This window comes from Pseudophryne corroboree, chromosome 3 (assembly GCF_028390025.1).
Source record: "Pseudophryne corroboree isolate aPseCor3 chromosome 3, aPseCor3.hap2, whole genome shotgun sequence".
Lineage (NCBI taxonomy): Eukaryota > Metazoa > Chordata > Amphibia > Anura > Myobatrachidae > Pseudophryne > Pseudophryne corroboree.
In genome coordinates, this window is record NC_086446.1 from 388,012,460 (window position 1) to 388,038,201 (window position 25,742).

Genomic DNA, 25,742 nt, shown 5'->3' on the forward strand with positions numbered 1-25,742 from the left:
AAATAACATTCTGGAAATATTGCATGATGAAACATTTTTGTAAATGAATCTAACTGTACAGACACACACTGAGAACAAAGCAATGATTCAGATTATGGACAAATCCTAAAAATAGTAAAATATGGTTATGCAGTAACTGAAAAAAACATGACCATTACAGGTAAAGCAGTGGTAATATGTGTAGTAAATATGTACTGTTTCTGTCACTGGTACATGTAAGTTCTATAAAGCTTTCTTTTCAATACATTGGGGGAGATGTATAAAGCCTTGGAGAGTGATAAAGTTTAGAGTGATAAAGTACCAGCTAAACAGCAATGTGAGTACAAACTACTTTAAAAACACTACAACTCCTTTAAAATGTCATTTTGTGTAAAGTCCAATAGGTTAAGCTACAATACAGAATTCTCTGGTATCCCTCTATGAAATCAGATGATTTAAAGTTCCATTCCTCACCTATTAAAGAAAAATTCTTTGGAATTCCAAAACACAGGATGGGAAGCTCATGGAAAAGGGTCATAATGATACAGCTGTCCAATTGAAACGGACAAGCAGTAGTGGGAGAGAGCAGAACACCTTTGGATCAATAAAACCTTTGGAGCCCCACCAGATCAAAGCAGGCAGAGAGAGTTGCTAGACCACAAGCAAGTAAAGTTCTGCATTCCAACATGTAATGATCTCCACTTATTAAGCTTGGGATGGAATTCTTCTGTATTAAATCTTCTTTAAGGTGTCTCAAAAAAGAGATGTCTCTCTCCATCACATCTACAGAGTGAAACTGCTGGTGTCCATCGTCACTGGAGAGTGGCAATTTCTGCTTGATACACAGTGACGGTTTCTGGAGATGCAGCCAATATTCTTCAGAAGAAGCAGGATATCATTTCTGAATTGTACCCCTATAAATGCATATAGGATTGGATTAAGACAGCATCGTGAGAATGCCAAATTGCTGGTGATGATGATTGCGATATCTTTACTCTTCCTCACTTCACAGGTCATCTGATGGCTTCCTAGGAAATCGGTGGTTTCTATAAAAGTGACCAGTGTGTATGGGAGTTGGAAGATCACAAAGACTAGCACAAGTGAGAGGATGACTTTAAGAGCTTTGTGCTTCTGAAATCTCCTGCCTGACAACAGGGTCTTGATGATAATGGAATAACACACGACCATCACACAGAAAGGTATAAAGAAGCCAAGAATGATCTGAAAGATGTTACTTGTGGTCTTAACGGCACTGGTGACCTCTTCTGGGAATATCATCTTACAGATGTGTGATCCATCTAACAGTCTTGATTCACTGTAGATTAATTCTGGGAGACTGAGTAAAACTGATGCAACCCAGACAATCATGGCAATTATTTTGCTGTAGTAAATGGATCTCTGGCGTAGCGTATGGGCCTTTACAGCTCGGACAATCACAATGTATCTGTCCACGCTGATGCAGGTCAGGAAAAGTAATCCACTAAAGAAATTGATGGAGTAGACCCCATGCATCATTTTACACATCACATTGCCAAACACCCAACCTTTAACTGCACTGACAGACAGAAAGGGCAGTGTTAAGAGCAGGAGAAGGTCAGCTATCGCCAGATTAATCAAATAGATATCAGTCATGGTTTTTACTTGTTTGGTGAATTTATATGTAAGGAGAACCAAGCTATTGCCACATATGCCAATCAGAAATATAAAAGGTTGCACAAATGGTTGAAAGATTCTGCTGAATTCCTGTATTGCAATCACGTCACAGATCTGAGGAATGTGACTGTCATAATCAGAAGACACATAGAAATCTGTTGTATATTGGAAGCTGTCTGAAGTCTGTAAGAGAAAATCAAAATATTATTGTATGTCTGTGAATAAAACCCATGTAGGTTCTTCTACCTAAGTAAGACAAATTTGAGATAACCCTCATACCCACAAATCATTTTCCCATGTCCTTGTTCTTCTTTCCTATGGCTGTAGGTGACATATCATCCATCCTAGCCTAATGCAACCACTACTATTTATACTTCTCTTTCTACCCCAAAACACCCCATCAGCCTTGTACTTTTCAGTCCCTTCAACCTTATCTACTTCCATCCTTGACCCCCCTCCCCTTTCCCTATGCTGTCAAGAACATGAGATCTGTTTTAAACAAACTTTCATCCATCTATAATGTAATTATGTCAAAATACTGGACGGATCTCTGTGCACAGATACAAATGGCAAGTTTTTTGCATGGGTGGCAACAATCATAAAGCACAGAACTGCCCCATCTTGTGGGAATGTCATGGACGTCTAACAAGCTCTGAGTCGTGAGTATGGAGAAGGAAACATTGTTTCTGGCTAAGTTCTTGCACCTAGCATGGGGCTGATGCAAATGCCAACACTAATGAGGGTTGCGGAGGCTGGTGTGACATCAATGGGTAGCACAGTAGTCTGCTTGCAGACGTACAAACCCTGCATGAACCCTACAGATTTTTGCATTAGTATAAGGTAATAATTCAGGATTCTGCGGCTGTATTTAACTAGATGCAGAGTCAGCCCCTCAATTTCCATCTCAACAAATGACAAAAGTTAAAAGTCCCACACAAATGTGTCCTCCTACATCTAGCCTCAATACGACACGCAGTGTGAGATGCCTGGTGTGAGTGAGCAGTCGGATCCCGTGCAACTCTGCTAGTGTCGGACATATTTTTTTGCTGAAAATGTGTCTAAGACTCAATGCGATGTGACTAGGATGCACCAGAAGACTGTGTTGAGTCATTTGATATACTTGTATATCTATGTATGACTGAGTCTGTATATGGAGTACAACAAAACTTGTATTGGAAAAAAACTGCTGCTGCATAGTAGCACAACGTATACATTGTCAGAGACTCAGTCACACACAATATACAACTGTCATATCTCAAATTATTCAGTACAGTCTCCTGGTGCATCCTAGTTGAATCGTATTTTGTGACTTTGAGGGTAATTCCAAGTTGATCGCAGCAGGAATTTTGTTAGCAGTTGGGCAAAACCATGTGCACTGCAGGGGAGGCAGATTAAACATGTGCAGAGAGAGTTAGATTTGGGTGTGGTGTGTTCAATCTGCAAGCTAATTTGGAGTGTAGAAAAAAAGCAGCCAGTAGTTACCCTGCACAGAAATAAAATAACCCACCCAAATGTAACTCTTTCTGCACATGTTATATCTGCCACACCTGCAGTGCACATAGGCCCTCATTCCGAGTTGTTCGTTCACAAGCTGCTTTTAGCAGCTTTGCACACGCTAAGCCGCCGCCTACTGGGAGTGAATCTTAGCTTATCAAAATTGCGAACGAAAGATTAGCAAAATTGCGAATAGACACTTCTTAGCAGTTTCTGAGTAGCTCCACACTTACTCGGCAACTGCGATCAGTTCAGTCCGTTTCGTTCCTGGTTTGACGTCACAAACACTCCCAGCGTTCGGCCAGACACTCCTCCGTTTCTCCAGCCACTCCCGCGTTTTTCCCAGAAACGGTAGCGTTTTTTCGCACACACCCATAAAACGGCCAGTTTCCGCCCAGAAACACCCACTTCCTGTCAATCACATTACGATCATCAGAACGAAGAAAAAACCTTGTAATGCCGTGAGTAAAATACCTAACTGCATAGCAAATTTACTTGGCGCAGTCTCACTGCGGACATTGCGCATGCGCATTAGCGACTAATCGCTCCGTTGCGAGAAAAATATAACGAGCGAACAACTCGGAATGACCCCCATAGTTTTGCCCAACTGCTAACAAAATTCCTGCTGCATTCAACTTGGAATTACCCGCTAAGACGCCTGACGCCTGACACTAGCAGAGTCTCACAGGACCTGTTTGGCGCGAGTGCAGCAATGATGTATGAGGACGCATCTGTACTTCATCATTATTCATCAAAGGGGTTAAACACAAATCAATTTTAGAAGTCCCAGTAAGTACACTAACAAAATATTTGGAAACATTTTGCTTAAAATATAGTAAATGTGCCTGTTAAAAAACCCAAAACAATTATTTTAAAATAAATTAATCAAAAGAAAGTGAGGGTCCCTTTACATAGTATTTAAAAAAGAAAAGTTTTACATTTTATTAAATTATTATTTTTTTCATAGTTTTAGAGCTGCCATATATTGATTTGTATGCTATTTTGATCTTCATTGGAAAGAGTAAAAGTACTAAATTTAACCACATTTCCCTCATACGGGTGTAGTACTGTATGCCGGCGGCCGGGCTCCCGGCGACCAGCATACCGGAGCCGTAATCCCGACCGCCGGCATACCGACAGCGTGGCGAGCGCAAATGAGCCACTTGCGTGCTCCACCCCCCTGCAGCCTCATAGTTGGAGGTCCAGGGAGGCCAATTATGCAATTCGCACTGAATCGCGTTATTGTAGACCCTCCCTCCACTATTCATTGCTGGTGACCAGGGCATAGAATAGCAGGGGGTGGGGCAACAATGACGCAATTTTGCATCCATGTCCCATACCACCCACCTCCGATGAGGCCACTCCCCTGTAATACCGACCTAGATGTCCCCTTTTGCATGGGGCAGCCAGAAAGTCAGTACATCTGCAGTAACATAAAACACAGAACAAAGAAATCGACATTATAATCAAATACAGAAAAATTAATCTTACTCTAACAATAGCACTACACCTAAGCACACCACAGGCCCGAACACATGAACACAGACAGGATTAAAATAGAAACTGGACCCAAGATAGAAACTGAGATAGAAAAAATAAGAATTTACTTACCGATAATTCTATTTCTCGGAGTCCGTAGTGGATGCTGGGGTTCCTGAAAGGACCATGGGGAATAGCGGCTCCGCAGGAGACAGGGCACAAAAGTAAAGCTTTTACAGGTCAGGTGGTGTGTACTGGCTCCTCCCCCCATGACCCTCCTCCAGACTCCAGTTAGGTACTGTGCCCGGACGAGCGTACACAATAAGGGAGGATTTTGAATCCCGGGTAAGACTCATACCAGCCACACCAATCACACCGTACAACTTGTGATCTAAACCCAGTTAACAGTATGATAACAGAGGAGCCTCTGAAAGATGGCTTCCTAAACAATAACCCGAATTAGTTAACAATAGCTATGTACAAGTATTGCAGATAATCCGCACTTGGGATGGGCGCCCAGCATCCACTACGGACTCCGAGAAATAGAATTATCGGTAAGTAAATTCTTATTTTCTCTATCGTCCTAAGTGGATGCTGGGGTTCCTGAAAGGACCATGGGGATTATACCAAAGCTCCCAAACGGGCGGGAGAGTGCGGATGACTCTGCAGCACCGAATGAGAGAACTCCAGGTCCTCCTTTGCCAGGGTATCAAATTTGTAAAAATTTACAAACGTGTTCTCCCCTGACCACGTAGCTGCTCGGCAGAGTTGTAATGCCGAGACCCCTCGGGCAGCCGCCCAAGATGAGCCCACCTTCCTTGCGGAATGGGCCTTAACAGATTTAGGCTGTGGCAGGCCTGCCACAGAATGTACAAGTTGAATTTTGTTACAAATCCAACGAGCAATCGACTGCTTAGAAGCAGGTGCACCCAACTTGTTGGGTGCATACAGTATAAACAGCGAGTCAGATTTTCTGACTCCAGCCGTCCTTTAAATGTATATTTTTAAGGCTCTGACAACGTCCAACAACTTGGAGTCCTTCAAGTCGTCTGTAGCCGCAGGCACTACAATAGGCTGGTTCAGGTGAAACGCTGATACCACCTTAGGGAGAAAATGCGGACGCGTCCGCAGCTCTGCCCTATGTCGAATGGAAAATTAAATAAGGGCTTTTATAAAACAAAGCCGCCAGTTCAGATACTCTCCCGGCCGAAGCCAGGGCCAGTAACATAGTCACTTTCCATGTGAGATATTTCAAATCCACATTCTTTAGTGGTTCAAACCAATTGGATTTGAGGAAATCTAAAACTACATTTAGATCCCACGGTGCCACCTTAGGCACCACAGGAGGCTGTATATGCAGTACTCCTTTGATAAAAATCTGGACCTCAGGGACTGAGGCCAATTCTTTTTGGAAGAATATTGATAGGGCCGAAATTTGAACCTTAATAGATCCCAATTTGAGACCCATAGACAATCCTGATTGCAGGAAATGTAGGAAAACGACCCAGTTGAAATTCCTCCATCGGAGCACTCCGCTGCTCGCACCACGCAACATATTTTCGCCAAATACGGCGATAATGCTTCGCGGTGACTTCCTTCCTTGCCTTTATCAAGGTAGGAATGACTTCTTCTGGCATGCCTTTTCCTTTTAGGATCTGGCATTCAAACGCCATGCCGTCAAACGCAGCCGCGGTAAGTCTTGAAAAAAAAACAAGGACCCTGCTGAAGCAGGTCCCTTCTCAGAAGTAGAGGCCACGGATCGTCCGTGACCATCTCTTGAAGTTCCGGGTACCAAGTCCTTCTTGGCCAATCCGGAGCCACTAGTCTTACTCCTCTTTGCCGTATAATCCTCAATACCTTTGGTATGAGAGGCAGAGGAGGAAACACATATACCGACTGGTACACCCAAGGTGTTACCAGCGCGTCCACAGCTATTGCCTGCGGATCTCTTGACCTGGCGCAATACCTGTCCAGTGTTTTGTTGAGGCGAGACGCCATCATGTCCACCATTGGTTTTACCCAACGGTTTAATAGCATGTGGAAAACTTCTGGATGAAGTCCCCACTCTCCCGGGTGAAGGTCGTGTCTGCTGAGGAAGTCTGCTTCCCAGTTGTCCACGCCCGGGATGAATACTGCTGACAGTGCTATCACGTGATTCTCCGCCCAGCGAAGGATCCTGGCAGCTTCTGCCATTGCCCTCCTGCTTCTTGTGCCGCCCTGTCTGTTTACATGGGCGACTGCCGTGATGTTGTCCGACTGGATCAACACCGGTCTTCCTTGAAGCAGAGGTTCCGCCTGGCTTAGAGCATTGTAGATTGCTCTTAGTTCCAGAATGCTTATGTGAAGAGACTTTTTCAGGCTCGACCACACTCCCTGGAAATTTCTTCCCTGTGTGACTGCTCCCCAGCCTCTCAGGCTGGCATCCGTGGTCACCAGGATCCAATCCTGCATGCCGAATCTGCGGCCCTCCAATAGATGAGCCTCCTGCAACCACCACAGAAGGGATACCCTTGTCCTCGGCGACAGGGTTATCCGCAGGTGCATCTGAAGATGCGACCCTGACCATTTGTCCAACAGATCCCTTTGCATGGAATCTGCCGAAAGGGATTGCTTCGTAAGAAGCTACCATTTTTTCCCAGGACTCTTGTGCATTGATGTACAGACACCTTTCCTGGTTTTAGGAGGTTCCTGACCAGGTCAGATAACTCCTTGGCTTTTTCTTCGGGAAGAAAAACCTTTTTCTGAACTGTGTCCAGAATCATCCCCAGGAACAGCAGACGAGTTGTCGGCATTAATTGGGATTTTGGAATATTCAGAATCCATCCGTGCTGCTTTAGCACCTCTTGAGATAGTGCTAAACCCATCTCTAGCTGTTCTCTGGACCTTGCCCTTATTAGGAGATCGTCCAAGTATGGGATAATTAATACGCCTTTTCTTCGAAGAAGAAATATTATCTCGGCCATTACCTTTGTAAAGACCCGAGGTGCCGTGGACAAACCAAACGGCAGCGTCTGAAACTGATAGTGACAGTTTTGTACAACGAACCTGAGGTACCCCTGGTGTGAGGGGTAATTGGAACGTGGAGATACGCATCCTTGATGTCCAAGGATACCATAAAGTCCCCTTCTTCCAGGTTCGCTATCACTGCTCTGAGTGACTCCATCTTGAACTTGAACTTCTTTATGTACAGGTTCAAGGACTTCAGATTTAGAATAGGCCTTACCGAGCCATCCGGCTTCGGTACCACAAAAAGAGTGGAATAATACCCCTTCCCTTGTTGTAGAAGAGGTACCTTGACTATCACCTGCTGAGAATACAGCTTGTGAATGGCTTCCAAAACCGTCTCCCTTTCTGAGGGGGACGTTGGTAAAGCAGACTTCAGGAAACGGCGAGGTGGCTCTGTCTCTAATTTCAACCTGTACCCCTGAGATATTATCTGCAGGATCCAGGGATTTACCTGCGAGTGAGCCCACTGCGCGCTGTAATTCTTGAGACGACCGCCTACCGCCCCCGAGTCCGCTTGCGAAGCCCCAGCGTCATGCTGAGGCTTTTGTAGAAGCCGGGGAGGGCTTCTGTTCCTGGGAAGGAGCTGCCTGTTGCTGTCTCTTCCCTCGTCCTCTGCCTCGTGGCAGATATGAATAGCCTTTTGCTCTCTTATTTTTAAAGGAACGAAAGGGCTGCGGTTGAAAGGTCGGTGCCTTTTTCTGTTGGGGAGTGACTTGAGGTAGAAAGGTGGATTTCCCGGCCGTAGCCGTGGCCACCAAATCCGATAGACCGACCCCAAATAACTCCTCTACGCATCGCCTGTCCACTGTCGTGTCCATAAAGCTCTTCTGGCCGAAATGGACATAGCACTTACCCGTGATGCCAGTGTGCAGATATCTCTCTGTGCATCACGCATATAAAGAAATGCATCCTTTATTTGTTCTAACGACAGTAAAATATTGTCCCTGTCCAGGGTATCAATATTTTCGATCAGGGACTCTGACCAAACTACCCCAGCACTGCACATCCAGGCAGTCGCAATAGCTGGTCGTAGTATAACACCTGCATGTGTGTATATACCTTTTTGGATATTTTCCATCCTCCTATCTGATGGATCTTTAAGTGCGGCCGTCTCAGGAGAGGGTAACGCCACTTGTTTTGATAAGCGTGTTAGCGCTTTGTCCACCCTAGGAGGTGTTTCCCAGCGCTCCCTAACCTCTGGCGGGAAAGGGTATAAAGCCAATAACTTCTTTGAAATTAGCAGTTTTTTATCGGGGCACCCCACGCTTCATCACACACGTCATTTAATTCTTCTGATTCGGTAAAAACTACTGGTAGTTTTTTCACACCCCACATAATACCCTGTTTAGTGGTACCTGTAGTATCAGCTAAATGTAACATCTCCTTTATTGCCAAAATCATATAACGTGTGGCCCTACTGGAAAATACGGTTGATTCGTCACCTTCACCACCGGAATCAGTGCCTGTGTCTGGGTCTGTGTCGACCGACTGAGGCAAGGGGCGTTTTACAGCCCCTGACGGTGTTTGAGGCGCCTGGACAGGCACTAATTGAGTGTCCGGCCGCCTCATGTCGGCAAACGACTGCTTAAGCGAGTTGACGCTATCCCGTAATTCCACAAATAAAGGCATCCATTCTGGTGTCGACCCCCTAGGAGGTGACATCCTCATATTTGGCAATTGCTCCGCCTCCACACCAATAACGTCCTCATACATGTCGACACACACGTACCGACACACAGCAGACACACAGGGAATGCTCTATACGAAGACAGGACCCACTAGCCCTTTGGGGAGACAGAGGGAGAGTCTGCCAGCACACACCAAAAAGCGCTATATATGACAGGGATAGCCTTATGATTAAGTGCTCCCTTATAGCTGCTTTTATATTAATATATTGCCATTTATTTTGCCCCCCCTCTCTGTTATACCCTGTTTCTGTAGTGCAGTGCAGGGGAGAGACCTGGGAGCCTTCCTGACCAGCGGAGCTGTGACAGAAAATGGCGCCGTGTGCTGAGGAGATAGGCCCCGCCCCTTTTTCGGCGGGCTCGTCTCCCGCTATTTAGTACATTTAGGCAGGGGTAAATATCTCCATATAGCCTCTGGGGCTATATGTGAGGTATTTTTAGCCTTTTTAAAGGTTTTCATTTGCCTCCCAGGGCGCCCCCCCCCCAGCGCCCTGCACCCTCAGTGACTGCCGTGTGAAGTGTGCTGAGAGGAAAATGGCGCACAGCTGCAGTGCTGTGCGCTACCTTAAGAAGACTGCAGGAGTCTTCAGCCGCCGATTCTGGACCTCTTCTTGCTTCAGCATCTGTGAGGGGGCCGGCGGCGTGGCTCCGGTGACCATCCAGGCTGTACCTGTGATCGTCCCTCTGGAGCTTCATGTCCAGTAGCCAAGAAGCCAATCCATCCTGCACGCAGGTGAGTTCACTTCTTCTCCCCTCTGTCCCTCGTTGCAGTGATCCTGTTGCCAGCAGGAATCACTGTAAAATAAAAAACCTAAGCTAAACTCTCTAAGCAGCTCTTTATGAGAGCCACCTAGAATTGCACCCTTCTCGGCCGGGCACAAAAATCTAACTGGAGTCTGGAGGAGGGTCATGGGGGGAGGAGCCAGTACACACCACCTGACCTGTAAAAGCTTTACTTTTGTGCCCTGTCTCCTGCGGAGCCGCTATTCCCCATGGTCCTTTCAGGAACCCCAGCATCCACTTAGGACGATAGAGAAATGTTTTCCTCAAGACAACCTTAAAAATGGATGGATGGATGACCTTAGACTGGAAAAAGTTGCTACTGGCTAAGAATCATAATTTATGGACAACTAGTATACTCTGACTTTTAGACAAGTGGTTCTCAAGCTGTGTGCCGTGGCACCCTGGGGTGCCTCAGGACACTTGCAGGGGCATTGGTTTGGTGGTCTAGGGCCAATTCAAATTATTTATGGTCAATGTAATAGGCAAAAGCAGTGCCAGTAGCTGGCAATCATAAAATCTGTGGACAATCAGAAGCAAATCCTGTCCCTCACCACACAATTGAACATAAGGATGACATATAGAGTTACAGTTATTCACTAATTAGTTTCAAAGTATATACACTTATCTATCAAGTACACACAGGAATGGCTAATAGAGAATCCCCAGGGTTGTGATCTGGATACATAGTTGTTCTATTGTTGTTGAATGTTCATATGTTTTGAGACCGCTAGATTCACATTGTTTTTCTGTTACAGTGTTCCGTCTGTGGGCCGGGGAGATTGTCTTTCCGGCAGCAGACTGGTTGCCAAGGCTACTGTGGTGCTCTGAGAAGACGTCACCAGCAAGAGACCCTCAAGCTCCTGCCTGGTGTTAGGCGCCGCGGTCCGGGACTTCCTCCCGGCCCGGCGCCTAGCAACTAGGGACGCCGAGCGCGCTGAGCCGCCGGGTCCCTAGCAACGCTAGGACGCCGTGCGCGCTGAGCCGCCGGCTCCCTATCAATGCTAGGACGCCGGGCGCGCCGAGCCGCCGGGACCCTAGCAACGGGGACGCCACGTACGGACCGCGTTCCCCGTTGCTGGGTTGATTATTTAACACACATGTTTTCTGGTCGTGCAGCAAGGCAGCTGCACGACATTCATTGTAATCAGGCTCTGGACTCTGATTGGAGGATTCCCTGCTAAATACCTTCTCAGTGCCTCACACAGACGCCGGTGATAGTTTCCTGCATGCTGCTCATGTTGGTGAACGTCTGTTCCTGGTCTGCTGTACCTGGTCATTCCAGTCCTCTGAGTTCCTGAGTCTTGGTGTTTGTCATCTCATCCCAAGGAGTTCTCCTGGTCCTCATTTACCTGTGACAGTCTTTAGAGGATCTCGTTTGGTTTCGTGAGTGGCGGCTCTGCCGCGTGCTGCGGCCTAGGCCGCTTTATATTGTGTTCTTGTTTTTGGAGCATTTGCGGAGGTATCCGCTTCCACAGTCCTCTCCGGAACTCGGCGGTGCCGTGTAGGAGAGTGGACAAGTGGAGTATTTTGGTTGTTCTTTTCCCTGGCGGGAAATACATAGAGAACCCGAAATGCTGTTGCTAAGGGCAACAGCAAAACCCTAAAGGGTTACCAACGGGTGTGGCAGTAAACTCCTTGGTCAGAGATGGAATGATAGACACAAGGAGAGTCTCCACAATCCTAATTCTCACTTGCAGTGCACAGGTTCAGTTTACTGCCACTAAACTGACCCCTGACACCTAGCACAGTGAGACAGGATTAGACAGGCAAGTCTTAGAATACAGCCGCAAACTTGCTAAGTTCACAGAGTAGTAACAGAACCCCAGCAAGCTAAACGACTGACTCCAGTCTTACTGCTAGGTCTGGATTGGCAGAGTGTAATACCAAATCCCCAGGCCTATTTGCAGTAAGCAACAAACAAATTCAAAGCTACACAGTACTGGCTAACTTTCAGGAACTGACTAACCAACAAAGATTCAGCAGCATCTGCTTAACCTGGAAAGAGGCCTTATAAAGCAGGTGCTGTCCACGCCCCACTCAGACCTCACAGACTGTGAGCACAAAAACCAGCACCGGATCCCCTGCCGTGCACAGAGCCTATAACCACTGCACAGCAAAAGACCCGAACCGGAGTATCAGCTGCGCTCAGGTTACTCCGCTAGTACTTGTCTCCCGGTTGCCATGACGACGTGGCAGCACAGGGCAGGAGACCCTAACAGTACCCCCCCTCTGACGAGGGGTCAAAGAACCCCTACCACCGGGTTTATCGGGGAACTGCGAGAAGAAAGAGCGTATCAGTCTGGGGGCATGAAGATCACAACTGCGCACCCACGACCGCTCCTCCGGGCCATACCCCTTCCAGTGCACCAAAAATGACAGCCGACCCCGAACCACCTTGGAGTCAAGAATCCTTTCAACAACAAACTCCCTCTGGCCACGTATCAGAAGAGGGGAAGGTCTTCCACTGGAAGAAGGATTCCTAATCGCCCGTTTTAAAAGGGAACAATGAAATGTTTTATTGATACCCAAAGAACGGGGCAGATCTAACTGAAATGCCACCGGATTGATAACCCTGGTGATCTTATAAGGGCCGATGAACCGGGGGCCTAACTTATGAGATGGCTGTCTCAACTTCAAATTCTTGGTAGACAACCAGACGAAGTCTCCTAATTTGAAGCTGCAGGGTCTTTTCCGCTTATCAAAAACCCTTTTGGTCACTAATGACACAGACACAAGGGCTTTCTTCACTTTCCGCCAAATACCTCTAAGGACCGAAACCACAGAGGAACCACCAGGCGTGGAGTCCAGGGGGTCAAAAGAATTGGCCTTAGGATGATGCCCATACACACAAAGGAAGGGAGAGATCCCTGTAGCAGAGTGAGCCGCGTTGTTATAGGCAAACTCCGCCATGGACAGATGAGCAACCCAGTCAGTCTGACACTTGGAGACATAACACCTGAGGAACTGCTCCAAGGACTGGTTCACCCTTTCAGTCTGCCCATTAGACTGCGGATGGTAGCCTGACGACAAGCTGACAGAAATCTGGAGATCGGAACAAAATGCCCTCCAGAATTTGGCCACAAACTGGGATCCGCGGTCAGAGACCACATCAAGTGGCAACCCGTGGAGACGCACAACATGCAGCATAAATAATTCAGACAGGCGTCTGGCCGATGGCAGCCCAACCAGTGGAACGAAGTGCGCCATCTTCGAAAACCTGTCAACGACAACCCAGATGGCTGTCATCCCCGAGGATTTGGGCAAGTCCACCACAAAATCCATTGAAATGTGGGTCCCAACTAAGAATCTCCCCAGAGACCCAGTCAAATTGAGGATTGTGGGCCCTTAACCAGGGTAACCCCAACACCAATGGGGCAAAAGTACAGACAGTCACATAAAAGGACAATTTTTCAGAGTGTGTGGCTCCAATAAACAAAGAAATCTGGCTAGTGCAAGAGGTAATTTTACCTTGGGATAATGGTTCCCCGTTTAACCCACAAATCTCAATTTCCGATGCCAAGGGTACTAAGGGAACAGAGTGTTTCAGGGCGAATTGGCGGTCCATAAAAACCCCGTCGGCCCCACTGTCCACAAAGGCCTCAGTCTTGACAGTTTGACCGAGGATCTTCAAGGTCACCGGAATGATAAAAGTCTTCTTGGGAAATTCTGACTTCTGGCCTGACAGGATATTTCCCATCACCCTCAGGCCCTGAAGTTTTCCGGCTTTTCTGGGCATGATACTACCACATGACCTTTATTCCCACAGTACAAACACAACCCCTGCTGTCTCCTCCGCGTCTTCTCACGCGAGGAGAGGCGGGTAGCCCCAATCTGCATAGGCTCCTCGGAAAATTCCTCAGAGTCTGAGGTTCCCTTGGGAAGGAAGGAAATCTCAGTCTCCCTTTCAAGCCTACGCTCTCTCAGCCGTCTATCCACCCGGATGGATAACTGCATGAGCTGATCCAAGCTATCAGGCAAGGGATATTGTACCAGTTGGTCCTTTATCTGGTTAGAAAGACCTCTTCGGTACTGGTGTCTCAGGGCTGGGTCATTCCACTGGGTATCATGGGCCAACCTCCGAAACTCTGTACAGTAAACCTCAACTGGCCTTCGCCCTTGCTTAAGGATCGAAATCTGAGCCTCGGCTGAGGCCGTCTTGTCAGGGTCATCATACAACATGCCCAGTGCCGTAAAAAAAGCATCAACACTTTTAAGCGACGGACAGTCAGGCTGCAACCCATATGCCCAGACCTGTGGGTCTCCTTGTAGCAAGGAAATCACTATGCCCACCCGCTGAATCTCCGACCCAGAAGACTGAGGCCTAAGCCGGAAGTATAGCTTGCAGCTCTCCTTGAAACAAAAGAACTGCGAGCGATCTCCAGAAAAACGATCCGGGAGATTTACTTTCGGCTCCTTAACCCCTGCAGGTGCTGCTGCTGCGGGAGCTCCGCCAGCAGCCTGGGAGGTATGCATTTTAATGGACAGATCATTAAATTGTCGAGTCAGGACCTGCACCTGATCGACCACCTGTTGCAACGTATTTTGAGGGGTATGCTCCATATTCCCACAAAATTTCAACAGGAGTATTAGGCTGCTGAATATGTTATGTACACCAGTGCCTGCAGGAAAGTACTGGTGTCAGAACTGTTATGCACAACAAATGGACTCACAGACAGACTGGGGAATATGACATAACGTACACAGAAGGTGATAGGGTAACAAAATACACACAAAGTGAACAGAGAAGCCCAGAGGCTAAGGAACTGGGTATCTCCCTTGTATTAGAAATGCTCAGATGGGAAAAGCAAGATGTTGTGTTTTAATACATAGAGAACCCGAAATGCTGTTGCTAAGGGCAACAGCAAAACCCTAAAGGGTTACCAACGGGTGTGGCAGTAAACTCCTTGGTCAGAGATGGAATGATAGACACAAGGAGAGTCTCCACAATCCTAATTCTCACTTGCAGTGCACAGGTTCAGTTTACTGCCACTAAACTGACCCCTGACACCTAGCACAGTGAGACAGGATTAGACAGGCAAGTCTTAGAATACAGCCGCAAACTTGCTAAGTTCACAGAGTAGTAACAGAACCCCAGCAAGCTAAACGACTGACTCCAGTCTTACTGCTAGGTCTGGATTGGCAGAGTGTAATACCAAATCCCCAGGCCTATTTGCAGTAAGCAACAAACAAATACAAAGCTACACAGTACTGGCTAACTTTCAGGAACTGACTAACCAACAAAGATTCAGCAGCATCTGCTTAACCTGGAAAGAGGCCTTATAAAGCAGGTGCTGTCCACGCCCCACTCAGACCTCACAGACTGTGAGCACAAAAACCAGCACCGGATCCCCGGCCGTGCACAGAGCCTATAACCACTGCACAGCAAAAGACCCGAACCGGAGTATCAGCTGCGCTCAGGTTACTCCGCTAGTACTTGTCTCCCGGTTGCCATGACGACGTGTCAGCACAGGGCAGGAGACCCTAACACTGGTATTCAGGTCCTTTCATATAAGATCACCCCAGACCTGAGTATTAGAATCATAACACCTGGCATGGCATCTGGCCTGAACCAGGCCTGCAGATGGAGGAGTGGACTACTGCACCTACTTAAGGTAAGATAATGTCCTGTATATATTTTGTTTACTCTGTTTATTTTGTAACATGTGCACATTGAAATTAGGGCTGTTACGGCCTTGAAATGTCAGTGTTTTATAAGCATGTTTGCATCTAATATATGACGTTTTCACAAAGACTCGTAGCACCGCTGTTTCTCTATTTGGCTATGCTAAACTTCACGGAAGACACCCAAGCACTGAGTACCTGAGAAAAAATGAGTAGTGGTCTACTCAAGACTAATTTATATGTATACACTGTGGGTGAAGGTGGTACTACAGTAATATATTTTCGTACTCATCTCATACACATATTGCGCGACACTGTTGATGAAATTAAACCACAACGTTTAATTACTATTTCTGTCTCATACACCTATTATGTGACACTCTGGTGAAGGTGGTACCACAGTAATATATTTTCGTGCTCATACACTTATTGTGCGATACTGTTGGTGAAATTAAGCTGCAGCGTTTTATTACTTATACTGACTCATACACATATTGTGCAACACTGTGGGTGAAGGTGGTACCACAGTAATATATTTTCGTACTCATCTCATACACGTATTTTGTGACACTGTTCGTAAAATTAAATCACAGCGTTTGGTAACTATTCCTGACTCATCCATGTATTGTGCAACACTGTGGGCAAAGGTGGTACCACAGTAATATATTTTTGCACTCATACATGTATTGTATGACACTGTTGGTGAAATTAAACCGCAGTGTTTGATTACTATTCCTGACTCATACATGTATTGTGCGACACTGTTGGTGAAAGGAAACTGCAGCGTTTGATTATTTCTGACTCATACACATATTGTGCAACACTGTGGGTGAAGGTGATTCCACAGTAATATACTTACTGTAATTTCACACTCATACACGTATTGTGCGACACTGTTGGTGAAATTAAACCGCAGTGTTTGATTGCTATTTATAGACATGTCAGATAGTCCGTTTCAATACAGGCAGGTAAAAAAGGCAATTTGGAGGCCCTTGCACAGACTGGCTTTGCTTTTCTTAAGTTGCCCACCCTCCAAGGTGTACACAGAAAGAATTTTTAGCTCAGCTGGGAACCTTTTCAGTGATCGGCGCAGGAGGTTACTTACCCAAAATGTGGAAAAGATGGTGTTCATTAAAATGAATGACCTATTCTACGAGGAAGACCTTTACTGACAATTACGTCCACAAAATACAGAGGCACCTAATATAGTGGATTCCAGCAGGGACAAATTAATATTATGTGAAGAGGATGTACACACTGATGAGGATGAGGAATCGGATACTGATGACGGCATCTTGCCTATCTAGAGCCAGTTTGTGCACTGCCCATTGCCAGCTTGTTTTGTGGGGGCCCAAACAAACAGCCACAAAACAAACAGCCACAAGTGATAGTCCCTGTCGATGAAATGACTGGTTTATTAAACTCTGCATGTCCTGTTTAATATATACAACATAAGGGTAGGTGGGACAATTCCATCTTGCACCTCTTTTCTTTGCATTATGTGCTGTTTGGAGCATGGCTGACTGTCTTCTTGTGTAGACAACAAACATTTGTATAGCTTATTAAACTGCCACCCTGTCTGTCACTGCAGTGCCACTCTGTTTCTTAGATGTGCCATGTTGGAAGTTTAAGTGCCACATGTTTGTGCCGCCCACTGCTGACGCTTAGCTTAGTCATCCAGCTACCTCGGTGCAACCTTTTGGTCTAAACTGGATGAAAACAATATTGTGAGCTGTGAGGTGGTCAAAATTGACTGGAAATTACTGCAAATTAATGTTTTTGAGGTTAATAATACTGTAGATACAATAACACCCCCAAATTCTGTGATTTTTAGCTGTTTTGATGATTTAAAAAAAAAAATACAGATTCATAACAAATACAGATATAAAAGTCGCAAGGGAGGTTTAGGCAAAACAAATACAGATCCAAAACATGAAGGAGATACAGATCTAAAATAAGAACCCAAAACCCAAGATTTGGGCTGGGGCACATCTCTACTTAAAGTTAATTTGAAAGTATTATTGCACAGCATTGAATCTTTATTGAACCCCTGTAGAAGCTGATATCTTCACACACTAAGCCATCAGTTCATTTTTTCTTTAATAAAAGCAGTATGCAAGTTGCAAACAGAACACCTCTAACTTTATATATTACATATAATTTATTAGCAGTAATTGTTTTTCACATTCCTCACTGCCCTCTGAACATCACAAAGTCTGTATAGCTATTCTGCGGTTGCCACCTCATTTCACTATAGGGGCTGTGTCTCTTCCAGTTTCACATGTGGTGCCCTAATATATGTGATTGATTAATTTCCGCCCTAAGACTTAGGGTAGGGGACTTTTTTCTTGTGAAGATTTGCAATTCTGTTCTATATATTCTACAGTGATGTGTTTTAGTTTGAAGATAGAAAGCTTGTATTCTACATATCACAAACTTCTAGGTTAAAATGATTAAATATAGTCTCCACTCTTATGGCATACTTGCAATTGTAGGTCTAAAGCAGATACAAAAAATTTGCCCAAAGGCGTATATACCAAGGTATATCTGACCGGGCAATACTTTGGCTTTAGCGCAGTTTGTATATACAGTATATGCAGTGGTGATACTAAAAGTTTGCCCCCCTCGTTCAATTAATAAAATTGCCCTCACAACACATTAGATACTTTCAGGGGCAGATTGGGAACTAAGAGTGGCCCTGGAAAATGTTATAGAAGTGGCAGGACATGGGCAGTACCAGAGGTATAACATACCATGTAGCCATGGCAGCATCACTAGATGATAGAATTACTGTACTGCAGAGATGGCATGAATGGGGAGAAGGGACAGACTTTCGGAGATGCCAATATTATTCTTAATTTTTTATTTTAGATGTTTCCATAATAAATACTAAATATCATCTTCTATTCTTGGACTGACATAACGCTTTTGGAGAATAATAAAAAAAAAACCCCAAACAACCGATAAATAGGTTGGAGCTAATTCTACTGATGTTATTCCCGATGCAAAATAAGTAAATCTCTAGAGGCAAGAGATTGCTAATGATTTTCTCAATAGTTTACTCATTTTGAATCAATCCATTTTAGCAGGGTTTTTTGTTTTTTTTATTTACTGCCCCATATGGATTACACTGGAGCAAGAAAAAAAGAGATATTCTTTAAGTATTTATAAGGAAACATCTAACATAAAAAATATGTGCCCAAATTGTTTTTAATTGAAGGCACCAATAACAATTTCTTTACAAGTGGGCAGTATCTATTCTTTTATTATTCAACAGGGCATAATATATTTCTTTTTAACATATACTGGGGACAATTTTATTACTTTAACAAAAATGCCGCGAAGGTGGTAAAAAAACTGATGTTTTCCTGCGCATAATTTCTTAGGCAGTTTGCCCTAAGCTGTATGAAATTTAGCGGTTTCAAAATCACCACACATTGCCAGCGGTGTGAGGCTGAAACACACTGGTGATGTGTGATGACTTGCAAAGTTAAATTATTAATTTCACTCAAGAAAAGAAAAAAGGAAATCAGTTAAGGAATGGGTGCACAAAATTATACCTTAAACTGAGCATACATTATACAATTATCTGGCAGATTATCTAGCAGATCTGGCTGGTTGGAATGAAAATCTGGTAATGGACAAAACTACACGGATTTAACCAATTTGTAGGAACAACTGTTTTTGTCCGTTTTCCAGTGTTTGGGAGCAAATGGGTGATTGTTATTTCCTCTTATCCATTACCAGATTTTCATTCCAACCAGCCAGATCTGGCCGATGATTGTATAGTGTATTCCCAGCTTTACAAATACAATCTTAAAAATACAATCTTAAAATCACTTTTTATTAGGTATACACTAAAAAAGTATCAGCATCCACATTATTTAAAAAAGCTGATCAATGCTTCTTTATTTAGATTTAAAGTGTACAGTATGTGTATGCCCTCTGATAGAGCTATTCAAAACAACGTAATTATTTTTTTTTATAGAAGATATAAGAAAAAAAGAAAAATAGTGTGAATAAATAATAATAAAAAAAAGACTGTGTGCCGAGAAAAAAATAAAACGTTTAATTACTCTTTGCAGTCATGTCATTTAGTATATACTAAGGACTTGTAGTGATATACTATATAAGGCATTATAAGGATATGTAGTCTTGTATGAAATCTCAGCACAAACATGTACAAGTAAAGACATGGTCAGTAAACTGACTGGAAAATTGAGGGCAGTTTATTAAGACTGAAAATAAAATAAATTAGACACAATGACACCCTCTTGATGTAAAGTAATACAGAAAGCTAGTATGACTCACGGTTTTCATACTGTGCAAAACTGTAAATCACGGAGTCTCAATGGCTTTTAGCTTCTTCTTTTTTTTTTTTTACAAAAGTTTTCTTTAATACAATTTCTCCAATAAATTAAAGTAATGATTATTTGGAAAATAATCAAGTTGTGATGTTTATTTGATTTTAAACATTTTCTATTTCATGCTCCTATAGCTTCAAACAGACAAGTTGTATAGCCTGAAATATATATATAATTTGCATTAGTTCTCACCTGCTCATATTGCTGGTTAGGTCCCATTGTGGAGGAAATGAAAATGATACATAGAGTTTGACAGTCTCTGTCAAGCTGTCAGTTAGCAATACCCTTATTTCTGCTCACACTCTTTATTTTATACAGCCAACATCAGTATAAAGTGTTGCGTCAGTATGTGAATGAGTCCATCCTCTTTCTTACTACAAAAAAAACTACTGCACAGTCTCTATCCGTTCAGTCAGAGATGTCTTGTTCTTTCGAAACAAAACAGAGGAGGCCTATTTTATGATATATATAGAAAAAGAAAGAAAGAAAGAAAGAAAGAGAGAGCATTAAATAAGCAATTAATCCGCAATGCAGTAAATCCCGCCACTTATTGTGTACATACTAATTGCATATGTACTTACAAATAAGAGCTTTGCAATCATGTATTTCTGTATTTAAGACCCGGGAGCCCTTGTGCACGTACGCAGGTTTAGTACATCCTGCCCAGAGAAAGAGAGCGAGAGAGAGAAAGAGCGTGAGTGTGAGAGAGATGTATTAATATAAAGCATGCAAAAAATATTGGTTATAATTACTGTAAATATGATAGAAAGTAGAGTTTATTTTTTTTTGCAATCATCTTTTGCTTTTATTTCCAGTTTTAAACATAACTCTTTGCTGGCTGAGGATCAAGAAGGGAGTAACTGCAACATTTATACATATCATTGTATCTTATTGTAATATATATATCCTATATTATTTATGCATCTATACCTCTATGTATAAAACTCATATAAATGTATAATAAATATTTTATACAGACACACGCACGCACAAACACACATGCACGCACGCACGCACAAACACACACACACACACACACACACACACACACAAACACACGTATAATATGTAGACACTCACAAGCACATACTTACAGCCATTTGCCACCTGCATTTTTACTGGTGATGTGGTATGGTTAGAATGAAGAGAGACAGTGAGTTGTGGGGACATGAAACATAAACTACTGTTCAGTAGTCATTGTCAAAATCCTATAATAGTCGACTGAAGGCAACAATAGCCATTCATCTTAACTGAGCCAGCTTCCTCTTCTGGTTCTAGAGAAGGCTGTCACTTTTGTGGTTATCCAAACGTTTGGATTATCTCTGTGTAGCTTACTGAATATGTATATTTAGCATTGTGCTCACATCTGTTAACAGAGCCAGTTGTTCCCCATACTTAGCAGCATCTGTGGCCACCAAGAGGGCATTGGAGATCACCAAAGTAGGAACAGAGTTCGACAGCATTGACAGTTGACGTCTCTGATTCAGTATATACTGTAATAAAGGCGTGTTAATGAGATGATTCGCAGTTTGCTACATCATTTGCTGAACTTTTATTGCAGGTTATCAGGATGGTCAAAGGATAGCAAGGTAGGCAGAGTACAGCAGATCTTTACAGCAATTCAATAATACTGTCTCTGGCTATGCACTGGCCCCCTACCTAATGATAAACTAAATGGGATCAGTATGGTATACCGGCGGTAAGTATGCCGACAGCGGGGCAAGAGTAAAGAATCCCCTTGAGGGCTCGCTGCACTTGCCACAGTTTCTATTCCCACTATATGGGTGACGAGGACACCCATGAGTAGGAATACCCCCCGCCCCCCGTTACCCAGGATTCCGGCTGTTGGCATTGTCAGCAGTTGGGATTCCGGCGTCGGTACCCTGACTACTGGGATACCGACCGCCGGCAAATGAACTGCATCCCAACTGAATAGTTCAGTATCAGTTGCAAGTCCACAACAGACTGTCTATATTCTCCTCTCCAAACACTAATTAATTAACCTCTGCAGAAACCAATTACACCCATGTCTTGTGTATAGGAAAATGTGAATTCCCAAACCTGTCTGCAGTATGAGGTACAGACTCCCTGAAGTCTCTCTATTATTGTCTAACTGCATGGACCTGCTCTGTGTGCAGGAGCGTGCAAGAGTTTAACCCCGTCTGCAGCTTAAACCTGCAGATTAGTTGGAAAGCTATCAGTCACTCCATCAGAGACTTGTGGTAAATGAACCGCTTTGCCACACCACACACTCCTCTCCTTAATACGCACATTGCTTGCAATGGTTACAGTTAAGGGCCGTACAGATGGGGAGATGTGGAGCGAGATGTGTGCTGAGCGCGATGTGCTGAGCGAGGGGGGGACACGGGGGGGTGCTCATTTCACCCAACGGTGAAATGAGCGACCTTCTAGATTGTGCCTATATGCGGGCCAATCTAGCAGTGGCGATAGCGACGCGCGAGACCGCGCATTGCTGTCGCCGGCACCCCTACACACGGAGCGATGTGTTCCTAATTTCTAAGCAATCTAGTCAGATTGCTTAAAAATTAATTGAACATCCCTCCGTGTGTGCCCCCCTTACACCATTTATTTCTACCACAGACTTAATTGCATTTTCTAACATAGCATTATTAAGCTGATCTCTAGAAAAGTCCTTTGAAATTGGGTATCTGGTGGTGCACAAGTCTCACTGACAGTGTAATCGGCCAAGGACTACCTCTTTGAATGAGACTTAGGCCCTGTGTCAGAGATGCACGCAAACTGCATGCAATGCCGATGTTCACATAGCTGAGTAATTATTTGCAACGGCGCATGCATTACAATGAGTGAATGCACAAAGATGCTGTTGCGATCGTATCGGGAAGTCGGTGCCAGAAATGGAGCAGCAGTGTGATGGGCATTTTTGGGTGGTGACTGGGAGGTAGCCTGCAGTGAATGCATATATGGGAGTGTCGAGGGCATGCCATTGAAAGCTGCTAGATTACCAGATGCACTGTCATTGCCACAGAGGCCATATGCAGATGGAGAAACTGCGAGGAAAATGTGACATCTGCACCATAAACCTCTAGACTCCCTGGCAACTCCTCAGCCGCTCTACATTCACTTGTGTGTACCTGCTCTGTGTGCAGGAGTATGTAAACCTGTCTGCAGAATAAACCTGCAGACTCCCTGAAAGCTATCAAACTCTCCATCAAATAGTCATGGCAAATTACTCTCTTTACCACAATACACATATGGTAAAGGAAAGGAAAGGAAAAGTTGGTGCTTTACACCTAAAAATCCACAAATACTAAATACCTGGCAAAACCATGCCTTCTAAGTGATTGACCTTTTAAAAAACATCCGAGATCGGCCGGCATCCATCACCTCATGAGAGCTTGGGTGTCATTGCATCCAGCCCTTTTTCCAACATATCGCAAATGATCAGGTTGTTGTCATTTCTAAGACATCGAAGATCACCTCCTGGAATAACAGGAAGTCACTTTCCAAGATGAGTGGGTATGGCAGCTTAGGAGCTATTGCCGCCACGGTCCATACAGTCTGGCCCCTGAGGGTGACTGGCAGGAGGTCCTCTCGTATTCCTTAGATGTACCATGAATTCACAGGACCTTTACTTTTGGCAATTGAGGTGCCGGTTCTGCAGTGATCAGGGAACTCAATACCAAAGTAAGTTCACTACTGGTGTCCACCAAGGAAAGGACCATGTTCTGGTTAATGAGGATGGTTACCCGAAATAACCCATTGCCCTTCTGGGGTAAACTCATGGTACAGAAGCTTGGGTACATTGGCCCTGTCTTCTGGGCTAGGGAGCAGTCCATAGGCTTCTGCAGTATTGGCCACTCCATTTTGATGTATCTGGGCTCCCCACATTCAAAACACATTAGCTTAGCCAGCCTCGGGTTCACCTCTTTATCCACAGGGATTTTCTCCTTCAGGCCCAGGTGGTTCCTGGATGACTCCAGTTCTTGTCTTGGCATAGGTTTTGGCACAAGGCCAAGAGGCTTGGCCATTTGCTGCAATGTCCCAAATCTCTCCTCCAGTGTGGCAAGTACGGATGCAGTGGTCAATTGCCAGCAACTTTACCATGTGATGGGGCGAGTTTTGTTCAGGCTTCAACCACTTCTTCAGTATTTTGATTAAAGCGGCCAGCTGAGTTATAACCAGAGTCTCTTTGGAGAAACTCTACTCATGGAAGTGCTGGGCTTGGAATTGAGACTTTTGACCCTGTTGACCTTTGACTGTCAACCTTTTAAAGCTGACGACTTTTTGACACTGTCACCCTAATGCATGTCGTATTGACTGTAGAACTTTTTAGTGTAGATCTATAGACCGGATGTCAGTTGCCAGCAGCTCTACCATGCGATGGTGTGAGTTTTCTTCAGGCTTCAACGACTTCTTCAGTATTTTGATTAAATCGGCCAACTGAGTTCTAATCAGTTTCTTTGGAGAAACGCTGCTCATGTATGTGATGGGCTTGGCCTGACCCAATAACACCAACACAAGTCAGTATCTCGGTCTTTAAGGTCAAGTACACCGATGCCTCCCTCTCTTCAAGGTCCATTTAAACCCACTGTACCATTCTCTCAAAGGTGGCAAGTAAGGCCTCTATGTCATCGTCACCTAACATTTACTGTAGCTTGGGCTTCTCCTTAGAACCCAGCTATTGTTGCTGGCATTCATACCGCATTTCTGTCTGCTTTTGCATTTGCATCGGCTGTTGCTGAAATTGCTGCTGCCCGCTAATGAGCATTTTCAGCATTTCCTCCATTTTGGCTTCTTTGTGGGTTGGGAAGCGGAAGCTAGCTTCCCCTAGCATCCCAAGCACTGACACAGTGTGATAAAGATGCCGTGTATGGGAAGCACACCTTGACTCAGGACTTCTTCATCACTGTTTTATTTAGTCAGGATGACCACAAACCAGTAACTTTCACAGAGTCGATGTTCACAGCACTGTCACTCACTAACAGAGACCTACAGTCACTGACCACTAACTGGCATCATTCATATGGACAAATGGCCTAACCAGGCCTTTAGATTCCTCCTCTCCTTCCCAGATTGACAGGCAAATCACACTCCCACCTTTCCTTTAAAAAGGAGGCCTTTACAAATAAAACACTTCATGCTAAATCTGTGGATGGCTACCCAAACTTAATAAACCAGTTTGGTTTCATTGGTGTAGTTTAGTCTGTGATTGTAGAAAGGGAACATAAAAAGATAGCAGCGCTTAAAAAAATTATAGGATTGATATCACAAATATATATGACATTTTATTATAACCATGTGTTAAAATTGATCATGATAATTATATTTTACAACTGATGCCAAAGATTACAGGAAAAAAAAATAACACAATATACACCTTAGTAGCTCCTGTTTATCTTAGAATAGTTCAGACCACTCTGTCCGTTCTGTTCCAGGACAATCTCCAAAACACCTGCCAAGCTCCAAGGACCTTGCACTTGAGTGTCTGAACCAGCCCAAGACTGCCACACTGTTTCAACTCTGCTCAATACATCTAAACAAAGCCGCAACAGTGAAATCCACCATATCGAATGAGGATAAAGACTTCAAGCACGGAACTCGCATAGAGGAATGTTCCTCCCTCTAAACGGTAACTGGTAATTATCACATCTTACGCAACTGTGCTTTGTCTAAAATATCATATCAGAGATATGTG

The 25,742-nt window shown here is 44.4% G+C and overlaps 1 protein-coding gene across 1 annotated transcript; it reads right to left on the minus strand.

Annotated features, from left to right (window-relative positions):
- Positions 1–516: 516 nt before the first annotated feature.
- CCR10 (C-C motif chemokine receptor 10) lies at positions 517–24,075 on the minus strand. Its single transcript, XM_063963180.1, has 2 exons — positions 23,728–24,075; positions 517–1,815 (listed from the first exon to the last, which is right to left on the minus strand). Exons 1-2 carry the CDS (start codon positions 24,073–24,075, stop codon positions 763–765), a joined length of 1,401 nt encoding a protein of 466 aa, XP_063819250.1. The 3' UTR covers positions 517–762.
- Between the last annotated feature and the right edge of the window lie 1,667 nt (positions 24,076–25,742).